General features: G+C 47.6%; 1 protein-coding gene across 3 annotated transcripts in view; it reads left to right on the top strand.

The window, feature by feature from the left end:
* SLC25A22 (solute carrier family 25 member 22) overlaps positions 1–20,561 on the top strand; it is a 51,893-nt gene extending 31,332 nt beyond the window's left edge. For 2 of the 3 annotated variants that reach the window (XM_039728350.1, XM_039728349.1), the window contains exons 5-10: positions 5,045–5,135; positions 13,771–13,889; positions 15,534–15,705; positions 16,469–16,623; positions 17,420–17,495; positions 18,316–18,469. In XM_039728350.1, coding sequence (XP_039584284.1) covers positions 5,045–5,135; positions 13,771–13,889; positions 15,534–15,705; positions 16,469–16,623; positions 17,420–17,495; positions 18,316–18,469 — 767 coding nt within the window. Of the gene's footprint in view, positions 1–5,044; positions 5,136–13,770; positions 13,890–15,533; positions 15,706–16,468; positions 16,624–17,419; positions 17,496–18,315 lie in introns of all 3 variants that reach the window. The other variant, XM_039728351.1, reaches the window with a different exon arrangement.
* The last annotated feature ends 248 nt before the right edge of the window (positions 20,562–20,809 follow it).

The following is a 20,809-nucleotide window of genomic DNA, read 5'->3' on the forward strand; positions in this document are numbered from 1 at the left end:
GGCCAAATCCTGACTTCACTTGTAGCAGAGGAAAACATGGAATACCTCTTTGGCTTGCAGCACACTCCAGCTGGCTTCATTGACCCTGAGCTCTGGTCCTGATAGTCACCTGCCTGCATATGCAGTTTTTATCTGGGGTGCTCAGATAGCATTCTTTGTGGCACTCAGTCCCTGATAAAGCCTGATTACAGTTATGCTGCTGTGATTAAGTTGAGTCCTTGCTCTTTGTTTTTTCAAGCAGAAGTCCAGAGATGCTGGCGCCTTGCTCTTGGCATGTGTAGTGTCTTTTGCTGCTTCTTCCCTGCTCCTAAGGAAACACAGGCATTGTGGCTGGCCAGCCCAGGAGCAGGCACTGGATGTTCAGTGTTCACTCTTGCCCAACTTCCTGGTGGGCGTTTCAGGGGAGTGTGGTGGATGGCAGGGGTGGATTGGCTGCTTTGCATCAGCTTTCCTGGGAGCAGGCAGCAAGACAAATAACCTCAAGGAACCCTGGCAAGCTCCATCTTCAGTGCTAGCAGTGACGTGTTCCCCTTTGATTTTTTCCAGAATCTGGCTGCTGCTGTGTTCCTAGTCAGGATTTTGAGCTTGTGTTAACTTTGGCTGTAAATGTGCCCTGGCAGGCTGCTTGGCAGGAGGCAGAAGGAAGAAGCTGTTTGGGGAAACTTACAGGAGAGACTGTAGGACCAAGAGTTTTTGTGAGAATCAGGACTTTTGGGAGAGACAGCCTAGTCCTTTAAGGCTTAGAGTGGTAGAAAGGATGTGGATCTCCAGGCCACTTGTCATCCCCAAGCAGAAGGGTGCAGAGGGTTATGCATACTCTTTCTTTTCCCAACCTTTCCCAAGTCTGGTCAGCTTGGTCCATGTCTCTAACTCTGTTCAGGGTGCTGACAGTTGCTTGAATTGCTTCTGACTATTAAAAAGCTGGGTTGGTGAGGCCTTTTTTGAATAGCTCCAGCTCCTTCCCGAAAATTAGATACTTCAGCATGGCCATGGTGCAAATGTGAGTACTCCCAAGAGCAGCAATCCTGCTCTCTGTGCTTCGGTTCTGTGAGCTGACATGAGCAGCCCTTCCCTCCCTCTCAGGGAGAGGGTTGGTGGGTAAAATATGTCCAAGATCTATGAAGATTGTGTGAGTACTTTTCTGGAAAGAAAGTAAAAAGATATCTGAGCATTGCAGACAGAGAAAGAGGGAAATCAGGTGGTGGGATTGGTTTCTGCTGCCTCCAGCTGTCCTAGTTCCCCAGCAGAATTTGCTGAATGACTCACAAGCTCTTATTTGCAGGCTTTAAGCTGAAATTGGGAGGATTATATGTTAATGTGCTAAAGTAGCAGCTGCTGCTCCCCATGGAAGAGTCACAAGCATGTTAGTTGTCCCTGCAGATCCTTTGGCCTCTGTCAGAGGACAGAAAGGGTTTGTTTGGGCACAGCCATTCCTGTAGTGTGACTTTAGAACTTCTTCGTGTGCGAATCAAATCTCCTCAGCGCAGACAGGAGAGTCACTTGTGTTTGTAGGATGCTTTTCTGCAACTCACCTCTTAAGATATTTGTGTGGGCAAACAGACTTTGCTTTGTATGAGTAGCCCATAGCAAACTGTGTGATGTATAAGGCAATCCCAATATTTCTCTCAAGCTCTTCCCCAGAATTTACAGGAATTATTGGATTTGTTTGGGACAGGAAGAAGAGGAGTTACCTCGTGTTTTTTTCCCATAGCATCTGTATAGCAGCAGTGCCTGGATACTGGATGGTGCTGTCTAGCCCTGTCTGTTCTCAAGGAATTGATGGTGTGCTGCCTTTAAATATGATGCCAAGTGAATGACTCCATAGTGCCTGTGGGCTCCTGGTCCCCATGGGCATCAGTAATAGGGGATCTTGAGGAGATGCTCTCTCAGCTTCCTACTGCAGTCCAGGCAGAAGCCACCTAAAGATCCCAGCACATGTTCTGAGCAATCCCAGGACTGTTTGCAGACCAAGTGTTTAGCCAAGCTGGCAGAAGCCAAAGGCCCAGATCAGGCTGAGGAAGTTGCCTTTGCTGTTGGTGACATTTGGAGGGTAGCTGCACTTCAGCTGCAGTAGTGTGGCAGCCTTCCCTGGCCTCTGCTAATAATACCTCCCAGTGCTGCACTGGGGATGACTCAATCCCCCTGTTATGTAGGCTGCTGGTGGTGTATAAGGGCTCCTGTGAGAAATGTGTTTTAATAAAAAAACAAGGCTTGGTGAGAAGAGGGCACCTACAAGTTTAGTTGGCAAACAACTAGATTTGCCCTGGTTGATTTTGTTCTTTGTAGTGCTTCATTACTTATTTGCAAAAGGCTGTGGTTTTTAAATTATTCCTGTTTATTTTTCCATTCTGTTTGTCTGTCTTTGCTTGTGGTATATGTAGTATTGCCTGTAGGCCAAGGTTGGCTTTAGTTAGGGAAGTACCCATTGGTGTGGGCAGAATTGAGGAGATTTTACAAAAAGAAGATGCTGTGGAAAGCATACAGCCATCAGCTGGAGTATCTAATATCTCCTCCTCCCGTAAATTGAAGCTGTTATGGACTATTCAGGACAGGGATTATCCATTCTCTGCTAAGCAGCTTTACTGAAAATATCAAAGATGTAGGAGAAAACTCAGGTTCATTAATTTTTTCGTGTATGTTGCGTGTTTTTACCTTCTGCTTTATTTGCAATTGAAGAGAAACTTCTGTGAAATCCTCTTGGTCCCTGAAGGAGGTCAGAGGGTGGAAGTGTACTTCTTGTGTACCTTTCTTGCTTGATGGTTTGGAGTTTGTTTGCTTTCTTTCAGTGAACCCTTTGCACTGCTGTTAAGAGTAGCAGGTTTATGCTTTTTTTCCTTTCTCTTCTTGTTTTTCCAATGAAAGGGTTATTCATGCTGTGTCAGTGTGCAGGTGTTACACTTCATAGCCATTGGGAGTGTCGTTGAAGTTGTCTTCAACTTGGCATTTGAGGAAACACTTCATGGGTAGCCACTTCCACTTAAAATTAGGCTGTGTGGGTTTGCTTTGTAGATCCTGATATGATTGGCATTAAAAGGTGGGTGTGGAGCGTGAAGGTCATTTCTGTGTGGCTTCTCTTTGTGTGCAAGAGCCATGGCAAGAGCCATGGTGTGTTGGAAGAATATCACACCGAAGCAGCACAATCACCAGTGCCCTTAAAAGTTTGCAAAGAACCAGAAGTGTGAGAGGCCTGCTCTGCTCCCTGCTGAGTTGGTTTGTGTACTGTGAAAGATGATGGCATTTGTTGGATGAAACAAATGACAAGGGTGGAATGAATGCATTGCTTTGGCTTGCTATGAGGCAGTGCTACTCTGTGTTTTCTGCAAAACCTGAACATGGGAGTTGAAAGGGGAGAAGATATATTGTGCTGCCCAGCCCTGTGCAGCAAAGGCTGTCTTTTTTTGCTGCAATTTTCTGAATGGTGAAGGTGTGTCTTCTGAGCAGAGGATGTGGAGCCAAGGATTCCTGTGTCCCACTCCCCGTTGTAGTGGTTCCAGAAGTCCCATTGAGACTTTGCTTCCTAATCAGAGGAAAGTCCCCTAAACTTATGTCTTTCAATTCTTGAAGGGAGGGGAGTCCATCCCAAGGAATAAAGGATTGAACTGACTTTCTCTAGGTGTGTTTAGCCCTTATAGCTCCTGTCTACTTGGGTTCAAAGATCCTGAAACTGAGCCTATCCCAAGGAATAAAGGATTGAGCTGACTTTAGGTGTGTTTATCCCTTATAGCTCCTGTCTACTTGGGTTCAAAGATCCTGAAACTGAGCCCCACCAGGTCTTTGGAGCCTAGTGGGGGTACAGGCTTCTCTGGCTGCTTCCCTTTGGAATATGAATCTTTGGGATAAATTGTTTAAATCTCAAAGACAAACATAAATGCCTGCATTTGTGTTTGTTCTTACAAAGGTGTTCTAGGCCATTAACCAGTCTCAAGTGTAGCTCCTTTGGAGGGCTTGGAGCTCAGGACATTTCAGTGCAGGTAAGGAGAGCCTTAGGATATCCACTGGAGGACTTTTTGAGCCTTGGGATTTAAATGGAGGAGAATGTTCTGGTCTGTTAATCTAATGGTGCAAACCTCACTCTGCTGGGAAGTGACTGGCCCTTCCCTCACCCCATTCCCCCAGGGCAGCTTGAGAGCTGCTCCCAGCCACTGTGTTGCACTAATACCAGTGTTCAGGTCCACAGCAGCCAGCCAGGCCATGCAGGCCTTTCATTGTGACAGGCACAATACAGGGATTTGCTGTTTGGTGCTCCTGACAAAAGGGCACTCCAGCGGGTGGGGGATGCAGGGAGCCAAGGCTTGTTTACATCCCAGGTCCCCCAGCAAGCCTTGCCATGGAGCTCAGAGGGGAATTTCTGTGTGCTGCAGCTTGTGGTGGGCAAAAAGCCACTTCAGCGGTGGCTGTTCTGGGGGTGACACCCAGTGGTGACACGCAGGGGAAGCCACGTTTCCCTAAGGGCTGGTCTAGAGCTGGTTCTGTGCAGATGAGCCAGGTGACTTCAGCCAGCCTCCAGGTCTTTCAATGGCTCTGCCTTTTCTGAGCTGCTTAGGATTCAAGCTGCTCAGGTGTTTTTTGGGGAGGAAGCAGGGAAGGGATCCACTGAGGAGGTGGGCCAGGGGGTCTTTTGCTCCTCAGGATCACAAAATATTTGCAAAGGAGTTGGGAGTAGTTGTTAAACCATCTTGTACTCATTTTCTGAACGTTTGATCTACATCCTTCTGAATTCATAGGAGTGCATCCTTGGATGAGAGACAAGGATGCATGTATACATGGTGGGAGGTAGTAGTGAAGCTGAAGAAATTACAAAATACATATGGCAAATGAAGTAGAAACACATCTGGGGATGTTTTCACAAACCCAAGGTGTTGGGAGGCAGAAACACTTGTTAATTTTCAGTGGTGTTTTGTATTTTGTATAAATCCCTCTGGTGCACTGGGAGCTCTCCTGCTTCTGTCTGTAGTTTTGTGCATAACTTACATTCCTGAAAGATCCAGTTAACAATTCCATTATTCTCATTATCCAATGGCCTTTTTCTCTCTTCCTTGCCCAGGGGCTGCAGTGAACCTGACTCTAGTGACACCAGAAAAGGCTATCAAACTGGCAGCCAATGACTTCTTCCGGCATCACCTCTCCAAGGATGGGTGAGTAGGGAATTGACCTTCTGCAGTCAGCTTAAAAGACACCGACTCTTGCAACACGTCTGGTGAGACATCAGGAAAAGGTGCAATGGGATAGTGCAATGACTGAAATATGAGTTGACCTTGAACAGCTCAGCTGGTGATTACGTTCAGGCTAAGGATGCAATGTCTAAAATGGGAAGCATGAAGCACTCCACTGGATGACTGCTCTTTATTCGAGCTTCTAAAAATAGTCCCAGATTTAAGCCAAGGTTAGCAGATCCAGAATGTGTAGTCTAAGTATTTTAGAGGAACCCAATGTCACTGATCATTGCTCAAACAGCTGCTGGGAGGACTCTTGTCCTCAGCATCCTATTGGATCCTCTTATGCTCCTTCTGGCTTGGAAAGGTATCAAGTCAAGTTCTGTAGACCCCCAGCTTAGCACCCCTCTTCTCCTTTTGTACCTTGAAAATAGTTTTAGAGGGGTGGTAAACCTGAATTGACTAAGGGCACTTGCAGCAGCTGACCTTCAAATAAATGTTGATCAAGTTCTGTAGACCCTAAACTTAGCACCTCTCTTCTCTTTTTGTACCTTGAAAATTGTTTTAAGAGGGGTGGTAAATCTGAATTGACTAAGGGCACTTGCAGCAGCTGACCTTCAAATAAATGTTGAAGGAATAAAATGACCGGTTCAGCTTGCAAGTGGAGTTTGGTTCATGTGAATTAAATGTGAGGAAAAGGCATAAGCTGGAGCAGTTGAGAGGAGCTGGATCTTGAATATTTAATGCTGCTTTCACCAAGATGTTTTCCAAATTGCATGGGAAATAGTTGTGTCTCCCATCAGAGAGAGGCCTTTCCCCAGAGGCAGACAAGGGCATTGTCTCCAGTCCTCAGTGACAGTAGCTAAAATGACAGCCTGTTTGGGATATGATCCCAGCAATTCCCATCAGTTATGAGGTGGGGCCTCAGTGAAAATGCAAAGCTCCAGCACAATTACTGGGCTTAACAACTTCCCAAAACATATCACGTCAGTCTTGGCTGCTGCAAATCAGTGTCTCAACAACTTTAGTGGAGATTGTGGACTGACACAGATTGAGAATCCATTTTTTTCCTGTACCTTTTCTTTTTCTTTTTTTTTTTCTTTTGTTCTGGAGTCCTTTAAAGTAGCAGCTAACATATGTCTGTGTGACTCATCGGCTCACAGCTCTTCGTGATTTTCTGACTCAAGTCTTTGAATAGTGTCTCTTCTGTGCTCTGCTCAGACAGTGGGAGGTATTGATGTCCTCTACCAAGTGGTGTGTCTCATCCCTGCAGCAGACAGCCCAGCACACCTTGGTGTACTGCAGTAAACAGCAGCACAGCTCTTTGCCACCACCTACAAACTGGGGGCTTAGTAGCTTGAACAGGCCCAAAAAGGTGCCAAAGCTACTACACGTTGTAGTGCCACTAAGGAAATGGTTCCATGGAAGACATCAGGCTAGCATTGCAATGTATTTGGCATTCTGGGAGAGCAATCACTGCTGTGATGTTTCAGCCATTAAAAGGGGACATGCCAGTCAGTCATTGTCCTGCACCACGAGAGGTAAAGGCTTCCTCAGAGGACAAGTGTGTGTGTCTGCCTCAGTGCTGAGTCCAGCTTTGAACAGGTCTTTGGGTAAGTGGGGTGCAGCTGTTTCCACAAGCAGCTGAGGTTTTCACTCAGACCTCTTCCAGTTTGACTTTTGAGTCACTGGCTGGTGCACACATGACATAGATGATACGCTGCACTTAATTCAGAATAAAGGAACTAGAGAATTTTTCCAAGAGCAAGACACCCTGTTCTCCTAAATCTTACATACTGATGGGTCAGGCACTACAGTGACCTAGAGCATGATACCACCCAGGTAGTGGGAGGTCTTTGTGTCTCAACACAGAGCATTTTAATTCTTTTAGAGAAAAGAGATGTTGGGCCACAGTTAGGTGACAAGAGCTAGGCAGCATGTGGAGTCAGAGTCACTCATCTCATTTAATCACCATGGGGGGCTTGGATGAGAGTGAAATCTGGTCAGCTGTGCTCTTGAGGGTAGCCAGCATGAGCTGGACAGAGAGGCATAGCCTTGATACTACTGTGATAGATGATTTAAGGTATTTCTACCTAGAAATGTCACCCCAAAATATGATGGGAAGAAAAATGCCTTGCAGGTTTGCTGTAGCTGGTACAGGCTATGAATGTGGAATCTTTCAGTTTTCTTCCTTGGGATGCTTCTGTCCTATCCTCCCCAGTTTCCTTGGTAAGATGGGGCAGGATTAGCAGTGCTGGAATTTAAAGGCCTCTCCTACCCAGGACGCAACAGGGTGCATACCTGCTAGCTCCTCACAAGGCTGGGCCACCTATTTCACAGTTCCAGCCAAAGCCTAGTTATGAAGAGCAAACTAGCTTGGGGTTAGAAAGGTGAAGTCTGGAGCTGCCTGGCACATGAATGTGGTTTCATTTCTTGATGTGTAATTGCATGAGTCAAGGTGTTACTTTGGGCAAAGCACAGTGAGGGGGTTAGGATCAATGTAAGGCTGGATCAGCAAGATCTTGGTTCAGCTCCATCAAAGTCCTTTTTGCACAAGCCAGTCTGTCTGCTGTGTATTTTCATAGATGCTGTGCCCTTTGGTCAAGTATCCCAAAGGATTCTTTGACTCAAAGCTGCAGAAGTATTCTAGACCTGTTTATATTGAATGCCTTTGTGCTAAGCATCTAGCACTTTTCTTGTTTGAAATATGTTGCACGAGTTGGCAATAATTTTCTTATAAAATATGCATGTTCTACCAGTATTTGCTGATTAAAATATGTGGTATTAAAATAGACCTCAATGTGCAAGAGGAGGAAGCATGTGTGGACCACAGAGAGTGTGGCAAATCCAGCATGACTCAAAGTAGCCTCAAGTTAAACAACAGCTTTCAGTGTGCATTAACGTATTTATTTTTATCCTTTGAAAAACTTAGTGTTGAAATTGCTTTTAAACTGCTAGGATAAAAAAGTGGCATAAAGCCTATTTTTGAAAGGCCAGACTGAAAACAGCACCTGTGGTGTAGGAAGCTCCTGACTGCGCATTGCTGGAAGAGTATTTTAGGGATGTTATCACTACAGGTTTGTGCTAGACTCCCTTTTCCCTGGCTCTGCTCTTGGACACTGCTGGGGGCAGAGCACTGGGGCAGCAGGTCCTCCCAAGGGATCTCATGCCCCTGTTGGTGCAGCTCTCTGAGGCCTGTGTGTGCAGGTGTGTGTTCTGCAGCCCTCTCCAGCCTGAGGCTAACTCAGGGAGGCACTCCTGCCTGTACCATGCTTTTCCCCTCCTTTTGGTGCAGGGAGCATGTGTGCTTACAGGCTGGGGGACGTCATTTCTGCTTCTTTGCCAGTTTCTATTTCTTTGCCAGTTTCTATTTTGATGTCAAGGCCATTATGACAGCCTAGAGCTACAGCTTTTTTGTTTTCTCAAGAAACAAAACTGAGTTGGTCGTTCCAAGCTGTCCTGATCATTTAGGAATGAGGGAGGCCTGAGTGAGTTGTGTGGGTGCTGAAAACATGCTTGCTATGCTGTGGAGGAGAGGAGGAGACCAAGATGCTGAAAACCTGAAGGGCACCCCATGACCATGATTGATAAAGGCGATAAGGGTCAAGTAATTTCCTGTGATGATTTTGACCTAAGAGCCTCTGCAGTTCCCAGGAGAAGAAGATGGCCCACAGAAGAGTCTCCAGGCAGGCCTTTGTTCCTGTGTCACTCTGTGGGGAAGAGTTTTCACTAGGCTGGGGAAGGCAGAATGTGGAGAGAGGAGAAGCCCCAGGTCTTCAGGCTGCTGGAAACAGATGGGGATTTTTTTAACTCTGGCTTTTTGAGGCTGCATGTGTTGAGAGACTCAGTCTCATGGCTGTTGTTAAAATAGGAGTGGCTTCATTGTCCAGAGCAGAGGATGTGAGAAGTCACCAGGGCTAAGTGAAGTGCTTGGCTATGAAGCTGAGAAGGCAATTTAGACTGATAGCAACCAGCATTTAAAGTACATCATTGATTATTGGGTGCTCAATGTTTGAGGCCTCTTTGATTGATTTAAATATTGCCTGCTTCTTATATTCTCTTTGAATCTGGATGTTAAACACTTCATAAAACCAGTTCCTTTAAAATGTCCTACAAGATTTTGTGTTTATCTCCAAAGTGTGGAGTGCCAGATAGCTGTTTTGTTGGGCATGTGTTTGCCAAGTTTTGTTCATTTTTCAGGTTCTTGGTTAAATATTCTGCCTTGGCTGCAGTAAAAAGTGTCTCATGCCTTCTTACATAAGCAATTTGTTGCTCATAAAAACTTCCCAGTGTCCCTGGAAGAGTTTCCTGCTGCTCTTCTCCAAGGTGTTGTTCCCTTACTTATCCTGTCCTCTTTAATCTTGACCTTTATTTTGTTTGCTGTTCTGAAGCAAAGGCTGGCAATCTGCTGTCTTAGCAGCTTGGATTCCTAGGAAGACCAGCATGACAGACTTAATTCTGCCTCTGCTGATGCTAGCAAATTTTCTTCTATTCTGCTTCCTCTTGTCTTGTATCTTTGCATAGGGAAGAGAAATAGCCAGCTGGTAATCCCGGGACAAGCAAGGTATTTTTCCTTCAGTCTTACGCAGTTGTGGAGACTGGGGCTTGTTGTTCATTGCCTTCCCAGCTGATACATCTCCCCAGGGCACTTTCCATCTGCTTTCTTTCAGGCTCTCCTAGAATACTTGGACCGTCTCTTCTGTGGCATGAGTTTAAGTATCAATTGCATGGCTTGGATGATCCTTGAGCTGCAGAATACTCTTAGTCAGGCTGTAAAGTGAGGCTCTCCATTTAGGAAGAAGGAGTGCTGCTGCTAGCCCTGGTGCTGAGCTGTTTTAGCACCCTGCACACACTGTCCTTGGTCTTGGCACTTGTGTGCCCAGGCAGCCTCTCCTGCAGTTATCCACAGGATACTCAGACACTTCTTTTTAACTCACTGAGACTTGGAAGTGGGGAAATCTCTCCCTTCCCCTTGAGAAGGAGACAGGAGCTGATAATGTCACTGTGCCAATCCAGGAATAGCTGTGTGGGGAGAGCTCTTTTATTTAGTACACAGAGGCCAGGCAGTTGCAGTGGGTTGAAGCTGTTGACATCAAAGGTCAGCCAAAAAGTAAATGCACTTTCAGCTGTTCATCTGGAGGAAGATAGAGATGTGCTGTTTAATCACAGAAAGCACCCATGGGAGGAGCATTGTCCTTGTCATCATTCCAGGCACATGTCTTGGGATGAAACGTGGGTTATGTCTGTGTTCAACATGCTCAGTCGTGTTACCCTGTCCATTGTTCACTTCCACAAATGTTCACATTGGAACAAAACACTTGGAATTTCCTGCCAGGGCAAACCTGATGCAGGTACAGAGTCAGCCTCCTCTTGACTTAGTCCAAACATGCAACACAGAGCTCCTGCACATTCCTGGAATAATGACTTCCAGATCAACATTTAATCTGGCAGTGTTACTTTGAGATGTATCTGTTTCACATCAGTACTTTATTTGGCTTGTCTGAGGCATTTTTGAGCTGGCACTAGAAGTGAGAGGGAGCTTGTAGTGGGAACTGTTTTGCTTTTACATTTCCAGCATCATAGTCCCAGCTCTTCTGAAGTGCAGTTGCAATAGCTGGTTCCCCCTTGGAAAATCAGGGGTTGGATTAAAGGACAGTTTGTGTTCACATTCCCTGTGACTGTGGCAGAGAAGGTGCTCTTCCTTGGAAGGACAACTCCTGTTGTGCTGGTCTTCTAATCCATATCAAAGACCCACTATTTAAATTGTTTGAAAGGAACTGGCTCTGTCTGCTTTGAAACTCCTGGGGAGCTTTCTGCAACCTCCTGGGCCGACAGACAGGGCAGAGGTTATTTTATGAGTGAGAAAGGTGATGTCCAACATGGGGACAGGAGCCTTTTGGGTAGGAAATAGAAATGGATTGCTTTGGATGCATGTTTCTTTAGCTCAGATATTTCCTCTCTGGAAATGTTGTCATCCTGATTCCGGAATGGCTGGTTCTGGTCCCTGCCCAAACACAGTAAATTCCCACATAGTCAAGATTCTGAGAAACTTGAAAAAATCCCACACTACTCCCATGTGACATCAATATATCAATGCTCTCAGAGATCCTAACTTTGAACTGATTGCTCCCCAAAAGCCTTCCATAAACCTTTAGTTGCTCTTTTTAGACTTTATTTTCAGCTCTAGTTTGAAACTCTAATTTAAATCAAGCATGTATCTCCTCCCCTTCCCATTTGACATTTTTGACTTGTCACAAATTATGTCAGTAAAAAATGTAGAACACCTGATTTCTGCCAGTGCAGAGTTTGAGGCTATTGTGTATATGTTATATTTAACACTCTCTTGCTGTGATAAAAGATGGTTTCTGCATTTGTAGGACCAGATCTTTGCTGGTGTTGCAGCTTTTGAAGTTAGTTGAGATGTGCTGTTTTTTAAACCACTGAGGATAAGGCCAGTGGTGCCTTAAATATTTAAACTCCTTTGTTGTCTAGAGATGAACAGTTTTCACTTTCCTTTTATGTGCAGACTGGTGAGGTTTTGCAAAGGCAGTTTGACCCCTGTATGGCAGCTTTTAAACCTCCTGTCAAAAGATTTGCTTATCTTAAGCTACTTCTTTTCTTGGACTCTCCCCAATTCCCAGGATGTGCGAACCAAAAGCTGAAACTCCTTGTTCTAGATGCTTTTGATGTACCTGTTTGACTTTTCTAAAATACACCCACATGTGTAAATCCTTCCTTGGGCCATACTGGCATAGCTCCATGGAGTTCAGTCAAGTCATGGCTGACTTTAGTTGGCTGGGATAATGGTCCAAGATGAATATGTAGGCCAAATCTTCCTGATCTTTTTGAACTGGTTATCAAAGCAGTCACCCTGGATGAAAGCCAGAAAATATGTACTCCAGGGATGCTCCAGGGCTCTTGCTAAAGTGGGAGATGCTCTGCAGTGCCAAAGAGAGATTCTGGCAGCCAGCTCCTTTGGGTGGTTTGCTCCCTCCCACAGCCAGGCTGGGGATTGTGCAGCCTTGCTGCCTGTATCGAGCCACTCAGAGACTGGTGCTGTGCTTCAGGCCACCCAAAAGGCACAAGTTGGCCACCTCCAAGTGGCAGTAGCAGTGGGAACCTCTGGATTTGCACACCCTAGTCCCCCCACACCTCCAGGAAAGCCTGCTGTGCACGCTTCAGCACCAGTGTGGGTAACTCTGTGGGACTGTTCTTTGCAGCTCTTTATCTGTGGGGAAATTTGGAAAGGGGAGACTGAAATATTCCTTCTTTCAGCCTTATAGGAGAGCTCTATATTTAGTCACTGGTAATCTCTGTTGTGGCTCTGTGCCTTTAATCCCCTGCTCTCATATCCTCCCCAGAGAAGATGAGAGGTGGAGAAATCAGCCCAGCTTACGTGGTGGGCCAGCAGGATTATTACTGTGCATCTGCCCTCCCTTTCCTGTAGGGCTGGCAATGAAACCACTTTGCTGGCTCACTGCCCCACAGCTGTGCTGTGGGTGTGCTTGTGAAACCCCTGGCAAGGGAGTGTGCCTGGGCTGTGCAAGGGAATGGGGAATATCACAGTGGGACTGCTTCTTCCACAGTGTGGGGATGTGCCCTGAGCCGGTTAAGATGAGGTATTGCTGCAGAGCAGGGCTGGGGGAGGTAAAAATGGTACTTGCATTTAAAACAGAAAAAAGAGGAGGCTGTTTCTCTCTGGCTGTGGGGTTTATACACACTTCTTTTTTAAACCCTTATAGAAAAGAGCAGGTCAGGTGTACTTTTTAATCAAGTCTGTGTTTTCTGGTGCCAAGGCATGAGGTTTTTTTACAGGGCAAAAACATACCACTTTCTGAAAATTTTATGAGGTTTTACATCCTGAGTTCCTTTTTTTAGTCTTAACTGAGAACATGTTGCTGATAGTCCCTGCTCTGTAGTGCAAACAATGCACAAATCTTCACTGCTGGAGGTCCATCCCATCCCTTGTCTCTCAGGGAGGACCAGTTTAGTGCAAAGGCTATTTGTTCAGGTTTGGAAAATCTGGTAACATGAAACAGCTCCTAACACAGAGGAACTGCCTCCCTGATTCATATTCACTGTTTATTTACTTTGCTTTTCTCAGAGAACTCCAAAGCAGCAAGTGGAATATTTTCCCTCCTTGCTCCTTGTCCTGTGGTCTGTGTTTGTTGACAATTTTTAAAGGACTAGGCTGGCAGGAGGAAAGCTGCTTATCCCCCTTAATGCTCAGGTCCTCTGCTGCCCTCTGAAGTGATACCCTTTCTGAAAGCTGTGCCCTGACCAGGGGCCCCATCAGGCTGGAAGAGAGCTGCAGTGCTCTGGCTGTGGGTGGAGGGGGCTCTGTGCTCCTGTCTGGGGCTGTTCTGATGGGGCTCGTGGCTTTTCTGAATGTTCTGTTTCTGGGGACAAAATGAGTCTGTTCTGCAGGTCAGGTGGTGCTGGCAGAGATGCCAAGCCAGGGCTGTGCTGAGCTGTGAGGCCTGGCAGGTTCTGCTGCCCCTTGGCTGCCTTTCCTGTAACCCCCAGGGTCAGAGGTGTGCCCCAAGCTTTGTACCCAGCTGCCCAAGTGTTATTCCAGGCCACCTCCTCTGATGGACTCTCTCTTTTCTTTGGGCAGGAAAAAGCTGACACTGCTGAGGGAGATGCTGGCAGGCTGTGGTGCAGGTACCTGCCAGGTGATTGTCACCACTCCCATGGAGATGCTCAAAATCCAGCTGCAGGACGCAGGACGCATTGGTACGTGCACTTGTTCTTCCCTGTGCCCTCAGCAGGGAGAGGGGAAGGAGCTGGGACTGGGCTTTCAGGGTGGAGCTGAGAGGATGAGAGGAGAAAACCCTTTTCCCTCCCCCTGCTCTCCCACGTCAGAGATACCACAGATGCAGCAGAAGTTTCTCCTCCTCTTCCCAGCTTACTTCCCCCCACACTTTGCTCAGCTGGCTTTGCAGGGGCCCTTGCAGTTACAAAAGGTGGTGGGTTTTTTGCTCAGAGCAATAGGCCTGGCAAGCAAAACAGCAAATGCTGTTGGTGGATGGAGAGACAGGAGAGATGACTGGGTGGTCAGCTTGTGGGTGACTCAAACCTGGTAGATCCTGTGCACCTAAGAAGGGATTAACATCCTCCAGTGCCTTTCCTGTGCTGCTTCCTCCATCTCCATGTTTTCTGATGTCTGTTTTTTCTCTGTTCTGCCCCCCTGTAGCACCTCCCTAACAGCTTCCCAAGGGGATGTGTTATTTTCAGATGACTTGTCTCCCCTTGTACTCTTTTTTTCTCCCTGACAAAAACAGCAGTTGTCTTGGTTGAAACAGTAAATAAAATTCTCCCAGAGCACTGAATTTGAATGAGATTTGGGATCAGGCTCTTGGGACTGTGGGCATGAGCTGGCAGGCAGAAGCAGGAGGGAGTGTGAGCCTTTTGGCTGAAACACTGGAGTGTTTCTGGTGAGAACAGAGACCAGACTCTGGCATGGAGACTCCGGGGAAAGAGCTGCTTGCTCTTTCCTTAGTCTCTTCCAGAGGTCAGTCTGGGCTACAGCCTCGCTTCCCAGGAGCCCTGCATGGCACTGTTAGATGCCATCTCTATGGCCCTTCCTGGAAAACGGGCCAATTTGTCCTTTAATCTCTCATTTGATGTGGCATTCCTGAGTAATCACGGATTTACTTTTTCTTTTCTCTCTTCACTGGTTTTACTGCAGACCTTATCCTCTTTGTGCGTATTATTTTAAAATGTTGGAAGGATTTAAGCCGTGGTTTGAGGGTTCAGGAGAGGTTTCCGATGCTGTGAACAGCCTGTTCTCTGTGTGGCAGCAGAGCTTGGTGTGCCGGCATTGCTTACAGAGTGAAGTGCGCTCCATCTTCTGGCCAAAGGGCCGAAGTGCGTCAGTTGGAAAAGTGGGAGAAACCAGGATGTGTGTGTTTATAAACGTGACTGAGAAACCAGGGTGTGTTTATAAACATGACCGAGAAACTCCCCAGGTTAATGATTGCTTTCAGGGGAGGGAGTCAAAGAACAGAACTTGGGAAGCGGTCTCGTTTATGAGCATCTTGTTTGTTGTACTGGCAGCTCAGTGCCACAGCTGGAAGCAGGGACTGTCCCCTGCCTGCCCACAGCAGCTCCTGTTCCTGCACTGCAGGGACGCTGTGTGACAGGCTCGGCAAACCAGCAGCTGGGAGAGCGCAGCCAAGAGCCAGCCTTGCGCTGTGGCAGCGCTGCCAGACTGCGACGGGCTGAGGGACGTGGGTAGACGGGGGGAAGAGCTTGCAGGGCACCTGCCTTGCCTTGGTCCGCGCCTTGTGCTGCCCCGTGGCTCCGTGTGGCAGGCACCGGGCGGCAGGAGGCTGCGGCGGGGCCCCTGCAGACCGGTGCCGGCGCTCTGCTCCCCAGAGGCACAGAAGAAGCTCATGGCGGCGCAGGCCCAGCTCTCCTCCTTGCCCGCGGCGGCGGCGGCCGAGCCGGCCGTGGAACGGCGCCCCACGGCCACCCAGATAACCAGGGAGCTGCTGCGGAGCAAAGGCATCGCCGGACTCTACAAGGGCCTGGGAGCCACGCTGCTAAGGTAGGACGGCTGGGGCTAGAGCACGGGGCTCCGCGTTCCCAGTCTGGGGCCCAAGGCACCACCCATCCCGGGGATGAGCCTGCAGAGGAGGCATTGCCTTCAGCGGGTGTGGGCTTCCTTGGGTTAGTTTTCCATGCACAAGTTTTGTACATTAAAGAAAGGAAGGTTGGAGAAGTGAGGGAGGATATCTTTTTATTCCTGGAAGATTTAATCCTGCTGCTTTCTGTGAAAGGTTTTTGTCTGCCCCACGGTCTGTATTTTCACACTGTACAGAAATCCTTGTGAGCTGGCAAGGTGAAACCATCAGCCTGAGACCCCAGGGTGTGCAGTGGGAGCTGGGCCACAGAGCACCTTGGATGCAAGGACCGGTGTCTGCTCTGGCACTCTTTGCCTGGGCTTTCACAGTGTCACTGTCCTCTAGCTTTAACAAAGGTAGAGCTAAAGCAGCACCCAGGGTGATGGAGGGCAGGATGGAACCTCTCATAATAAACAAAAGTGGTCAAAACAATTGGCCTCTGAATGTGCTGGTGTCTTTGGTTTAAGTGTTGAAGAAAAGGGGGAGCCCACTGATCCTAGAGGGCTGCAATGCTTCCCATGGTCCTGTTCTCCTTTGTGCAGTCACTTTTGCCCCACTTGAGTTTCAGCTCATGGCTGTGCTGCCAATGTGTGATGCTTGCAGCCCTTCCTTTGCTCAGTTTGTTGGTTTACCATGCTGACTTCATTCATCCTTGTTCTTTCTTCCTTTTTTCCTGCCCCACTGCAGGGATGTCCCATTCTCCATTGTTTACTTCCCGCTGTTTGCAAACCTGAACAAGCTGGGCCAGAAAGATCCCAATGTCAAGGCTCCGTTCTACGTGTCCTTCCTCTCTGGATGTGTGGCTGGCAGTACGGCTGCAGTGGCTGTCAATCCTTGTGATGGTGAGTCCTGAGCAGCCTGTGCTGGTGGCCTGGTGCCAAGTGACAGGACTCAGAGGCCCAGGCTGGGCCAGGTGAGGAGGAGGGTGACTGTGCCAGCCTTTTTGCAGCATGAGCATACAGAAGGGGACAGCTCCGCTGCCTCCAGCTCTGATGGTGTGAGTTCAGCTGTGCTACAACTTTGGCCACAGCTTACACAGAGTTTTGCAGTACTTACTAGGTATGTCAGGAAGAGAGTGTCATTCATTTCAGATATTCTTGGCAGGAAATTCTCATTTCCATGTGGAGCGATAATATGCAGACTAAGTGGACTTAAAATTGTCTGGGACAAACAGTGGAAGCCTCAGATCTGTGGCCTTTTCTCCTGCTCCACAGCATCTGCCTTAAATACCACCTTGGTTTCCCTCCTGTGAAAAACAGCAGAAAGTAACTGCTCCCTCCCCAACACTGCACATGCTCCAAGGTGTGAAGAAATGTAGGAGCAGAATTGTGTGTTTTAGATACCTCTTCCTGAAGGAGATAAGCATTTGAAAATAAGTTTCCACTTTGCAGAGACATATCTGAATTTGGAAGGTTTAAAGCTTCAGTCAGCTTTTGAAACCTTGATCACAGTGAGGGAGGGAGGAGTTGGGTTTTTGTGTTTCTATTATCCATTTGTAAAGGAATGGGTTTGTTTTCCTTGATAAATGTATGAAAATGGTCTGTATTCTTGGTAATTTTGTTTTGAGCATTTCAAAGACATTACTCTCAGGGTGGCTCCTCCAGTGCTCACCAGTGTCTCCCCTCTCTTTCCTCCCAGTGATCAAAACGCGGCTGCAGTCCTTGCAGAGAGGGGTCAATGAGGACACCTACTCGGGGATCCTGGACTGCACCAAGTAAGACTCCTCATGGCAGAGGCACCACATCACTGCCAGGCAGGCAGTGCAGCTTCTAGACCCAACCAGCAGCTGTGCTTCATGTTCCCTCTGTCCCTGTGCTTTTATCAATCTATCTGGAGATATACATAGATATATGAGCAGATGTGTATATATATATTTATAAAAAGAGAGCTTCTTTCCATACTGAGCAAGAAAAATGTAGCATTTATATTTAAATACTTCTGTCCAAACCCCAGTAGTCATAACACTGAGATTTTATTTCTGCAAAGGGAGGCAATGTTGTAGTCTCTCCCAAGGCCCCACTGTTGGAAAATCCTACAGTACTGAGTCTCATATCCCTCCTGGGACTCCTCTGCACAGTGTCTGCAGGAGCATTGCCAGAGTGGGCTGTCCCCAGCTGCATTGTCCTCTGATCCTTTGCTAAACTATGGTCTGGCTGCTTCGAAACATGAAGGGACTTTTATGCTTTTGCATTTCAGTAGTAGCCAGAATCTGTCGCCATCTGGCCTGTCCCATGCTGAGGGTGGATCTTTTGAGCTGGGGGATGCAGGCATGGGGTTGTCTCAGCTGTCCTTCTGGACACAGGCAGCCACTCCTGCATCTAGCCAGGTGCAGGGATGGGGCAGGTTTCTGCATGGCCCCTTGCAGAACACTTGGGCAGTGGTGGCTGATTTGCTGTGGGGGCTGTGCCACGCAGCAGTGCTCACCTGGGTTTAGTCTCTGGAGGGAGGCAGAAAGGCAGGGCATGGCCAGGGGCTCTCCTGGCACGGTGGAGGGGTGGGATGGACACTTACCTGTCTGTGCCATTTCTCCCCAGGAAGATCTGGCAGAGGGAAGGGCCCACGGCCTTCTTCAAAGGGGCCTACTGCCGAGCCCTGGTCATTGCTCCTCTCTTCGGCATTGCACAAGTCGTCTACTTCGTCGGCATCGCGGAATTCCTGCTGGACATGCTCCCCAAGCGCCGGGCCTAGCCTGGAGCGGCCGCGTGTGCCCTCCCGCCCTCTGCAGCGCTGGATCCATCCCCGTGTTCGCCATCCGTGTCGATCGATGTCACAGCAACAGCACAAAGGGTTCGCGCAGGGACGCGAAGGGACCCGGTGCCCAGATGGGCAGACTGGGGAGAGAGAGTCCCTGCTCTGCCGCCGTCTGGAACCTGCCCCCTCCCGCTCCTTCCACGGACAATATTAATTATTCCCCCCCCCCTCTTTAATTTCCCGGTTTTTGATTTTAAATTGTCATTCTTAAGGACACTGGTAAGCACAGACTGGGCTTGCAGACCCAGAAGTCTCCCCTCAGTCTTGGGGAGGAGGAGAGATGGGAAAGAAATAACTTCAATCCTCATCCACCTCAGTTTCCCTTTCTACCTGGAGCTGCCAGCCATCTGAGGAGGAGCTGGAGGGGCAGCTGTGTCCCCTCAGCGCCTCCTTGGCTCTGCTGACCTCGGGTCAAGAGTGAATGCTGCACAAAGGGGGCTTATCTCATTGCTGCTGGAGGCAGGGGTGGGGGGATGCTGGCTCTGGCAAGTTCCTTGGCCTGGAAACCTTCAGTCCTCCCTTCTCCCTTTTTAAAAACTAGTTGGACTTAAATGAATTCTGACTGTTCCTATTGATTTTGTAATTATTTTTGTTTTAAAGCAAAGGGATGTCCCTCCTAACTAGGTGTCACAGGCACATCCAGGTGAGGTGCAGAAATAAGGTGTCTGCTCTGTAGGGAACATGTCTGTGGGATCACATGAATGTCCAAAGGTGCTTCCCTGCTTGGCTACAGGCATGGAAGGAAGAGGAACTTGGGATCAAGTTATTTTTGTTTTGGGGTGGGTTTTTTTTTGTTTGTTTATTTTTGTTTTTATTTTTGTTTTATTAGTTTGTTATTTTGGGGGGGGTGTTTTTTTGTGGGGGTTTTCTTTAGTTCTGTTTTGGGGTTTTTTGGTTGTTTGGTTTTGTTTTGTTTTGGGGTTTTTTTTTGTTTGAGTTTCATTTGGGTTTTTTTTTTTTATTCAGGGTTGTGGGGAGGAAAAACCAAATCACAAGAAGCCACTTACATTCCTTCAGCCTGCCCACCCCTAGAGTGATAAAGCTGTGGCTGCAGGTGTAGATCAGCTGATCTGATTTTTTCCCAGCCTGCCCCCAGGTGTGTGGAAGGAGGCCCTGGCTCCAGTGCTGGCACTGCCCAACCTCGTGGAGCAGCAGTAGAAATGCTGCACCTGTGGGCTCACCCTGCCAGGTGAGAACACAAGGTCTGGCTGTGCTCTGATGTTTGCCTTGGGTGTGTCTGGAGCCAGTGGGTGTGGAAGAGGCAGAGGGTTCACATTCTCTGAGCAGGGAGCTTTGTGTGTCCAGCACTTGAGGGGGTGAGTCCCGTGCATCACAAGAACATCCTGTTTGCTCCCTGGGTAGGGATCATGGAGGGTGGCAGGGGGCAAATCCACACCTACAGCCTGCTCTGTCAAAGGGACACTGCCCCAGCTAATATCACTTGTCAGAGGAATTCCTCATTCAGTGCTCTCTTGGGCTGTGTAATTAATTCTAGTTTGAATGATCTTAAGTGTGAGATCTACCAACCCAGTGTGATCTTCTCCGTTATTTATTCCATTTGGTGCGATCCACCCAACTTTGGTGTTGAAATTAAACTGGTTGAATTCACTTTTCATTCCTTCTTTTTGCTTTATTCTCCAGGCGCTTGCTTGGTGTTTGTGTTTTGAATGTGTATTTAAATTAATTTTTAAAATATCCTTGTTTTTAATGTTTAAAAGAAAACCACCTCTGTTTCACTGTTCTTTGGTTAGGTTTTTGTGAAACCTGTATATTGAGGGCCTTCTTCCTTGATGCATCCTTTTTCTCTTTGAAAAAGTTGTTCTGTGGCTGATTTGTTACCTGTCACTCCACGTATGTGAATAATTTTCTTTTCTTTTTTCTTAATGACTTCTCCGTGTATCTGGGAAGGAATCTGTGCAAAGGCAATGATAGATGTCTGTGCTGTGTGTAGTGCTGTGGTGCTGCTCTTGCTCTGGATTTCCCTTGGGTGGATTAAAAGAGAAAGGTTTATTTTATTTTTTTTCTTTAAGGTGGTTAAGGTTCCTTGCTGCTTTTTTATTTACAAGGAGGGTCCCCAAAAGAGACCTTGCTGATAAAACTTGTGAGGTTTCAGCTTGCCCTTCTTCCTGCAAGGATTGTCCCTGGAAAATGGGTGACTTGTGGCTGCAGGGATGTGCATGGGGGTGCAGGTTTGTATGGTGGGGTTAAGTTTGGAGGAAAATTTGGTGCAGTGAAGGGCTGAGGTTCAGGGAAAGCTCTCCTTGTCCTTCAAGATTC

The sequence above is a fragment of the Passer montanus genome, unplaced genomic scaffold (genome assembly GCF_014805655.1).
Source record: "Passer montanus isolate IOZ18808 unplaced genomic scaffold, ASM1480565v1 scaffold65, whole genome shotgun sequence".
Lineage (NCBI taxonomy): Eukaryota > Metazoa > Chordata > Aves > Passeriformes > Passeridae > Passer > Passer montanus.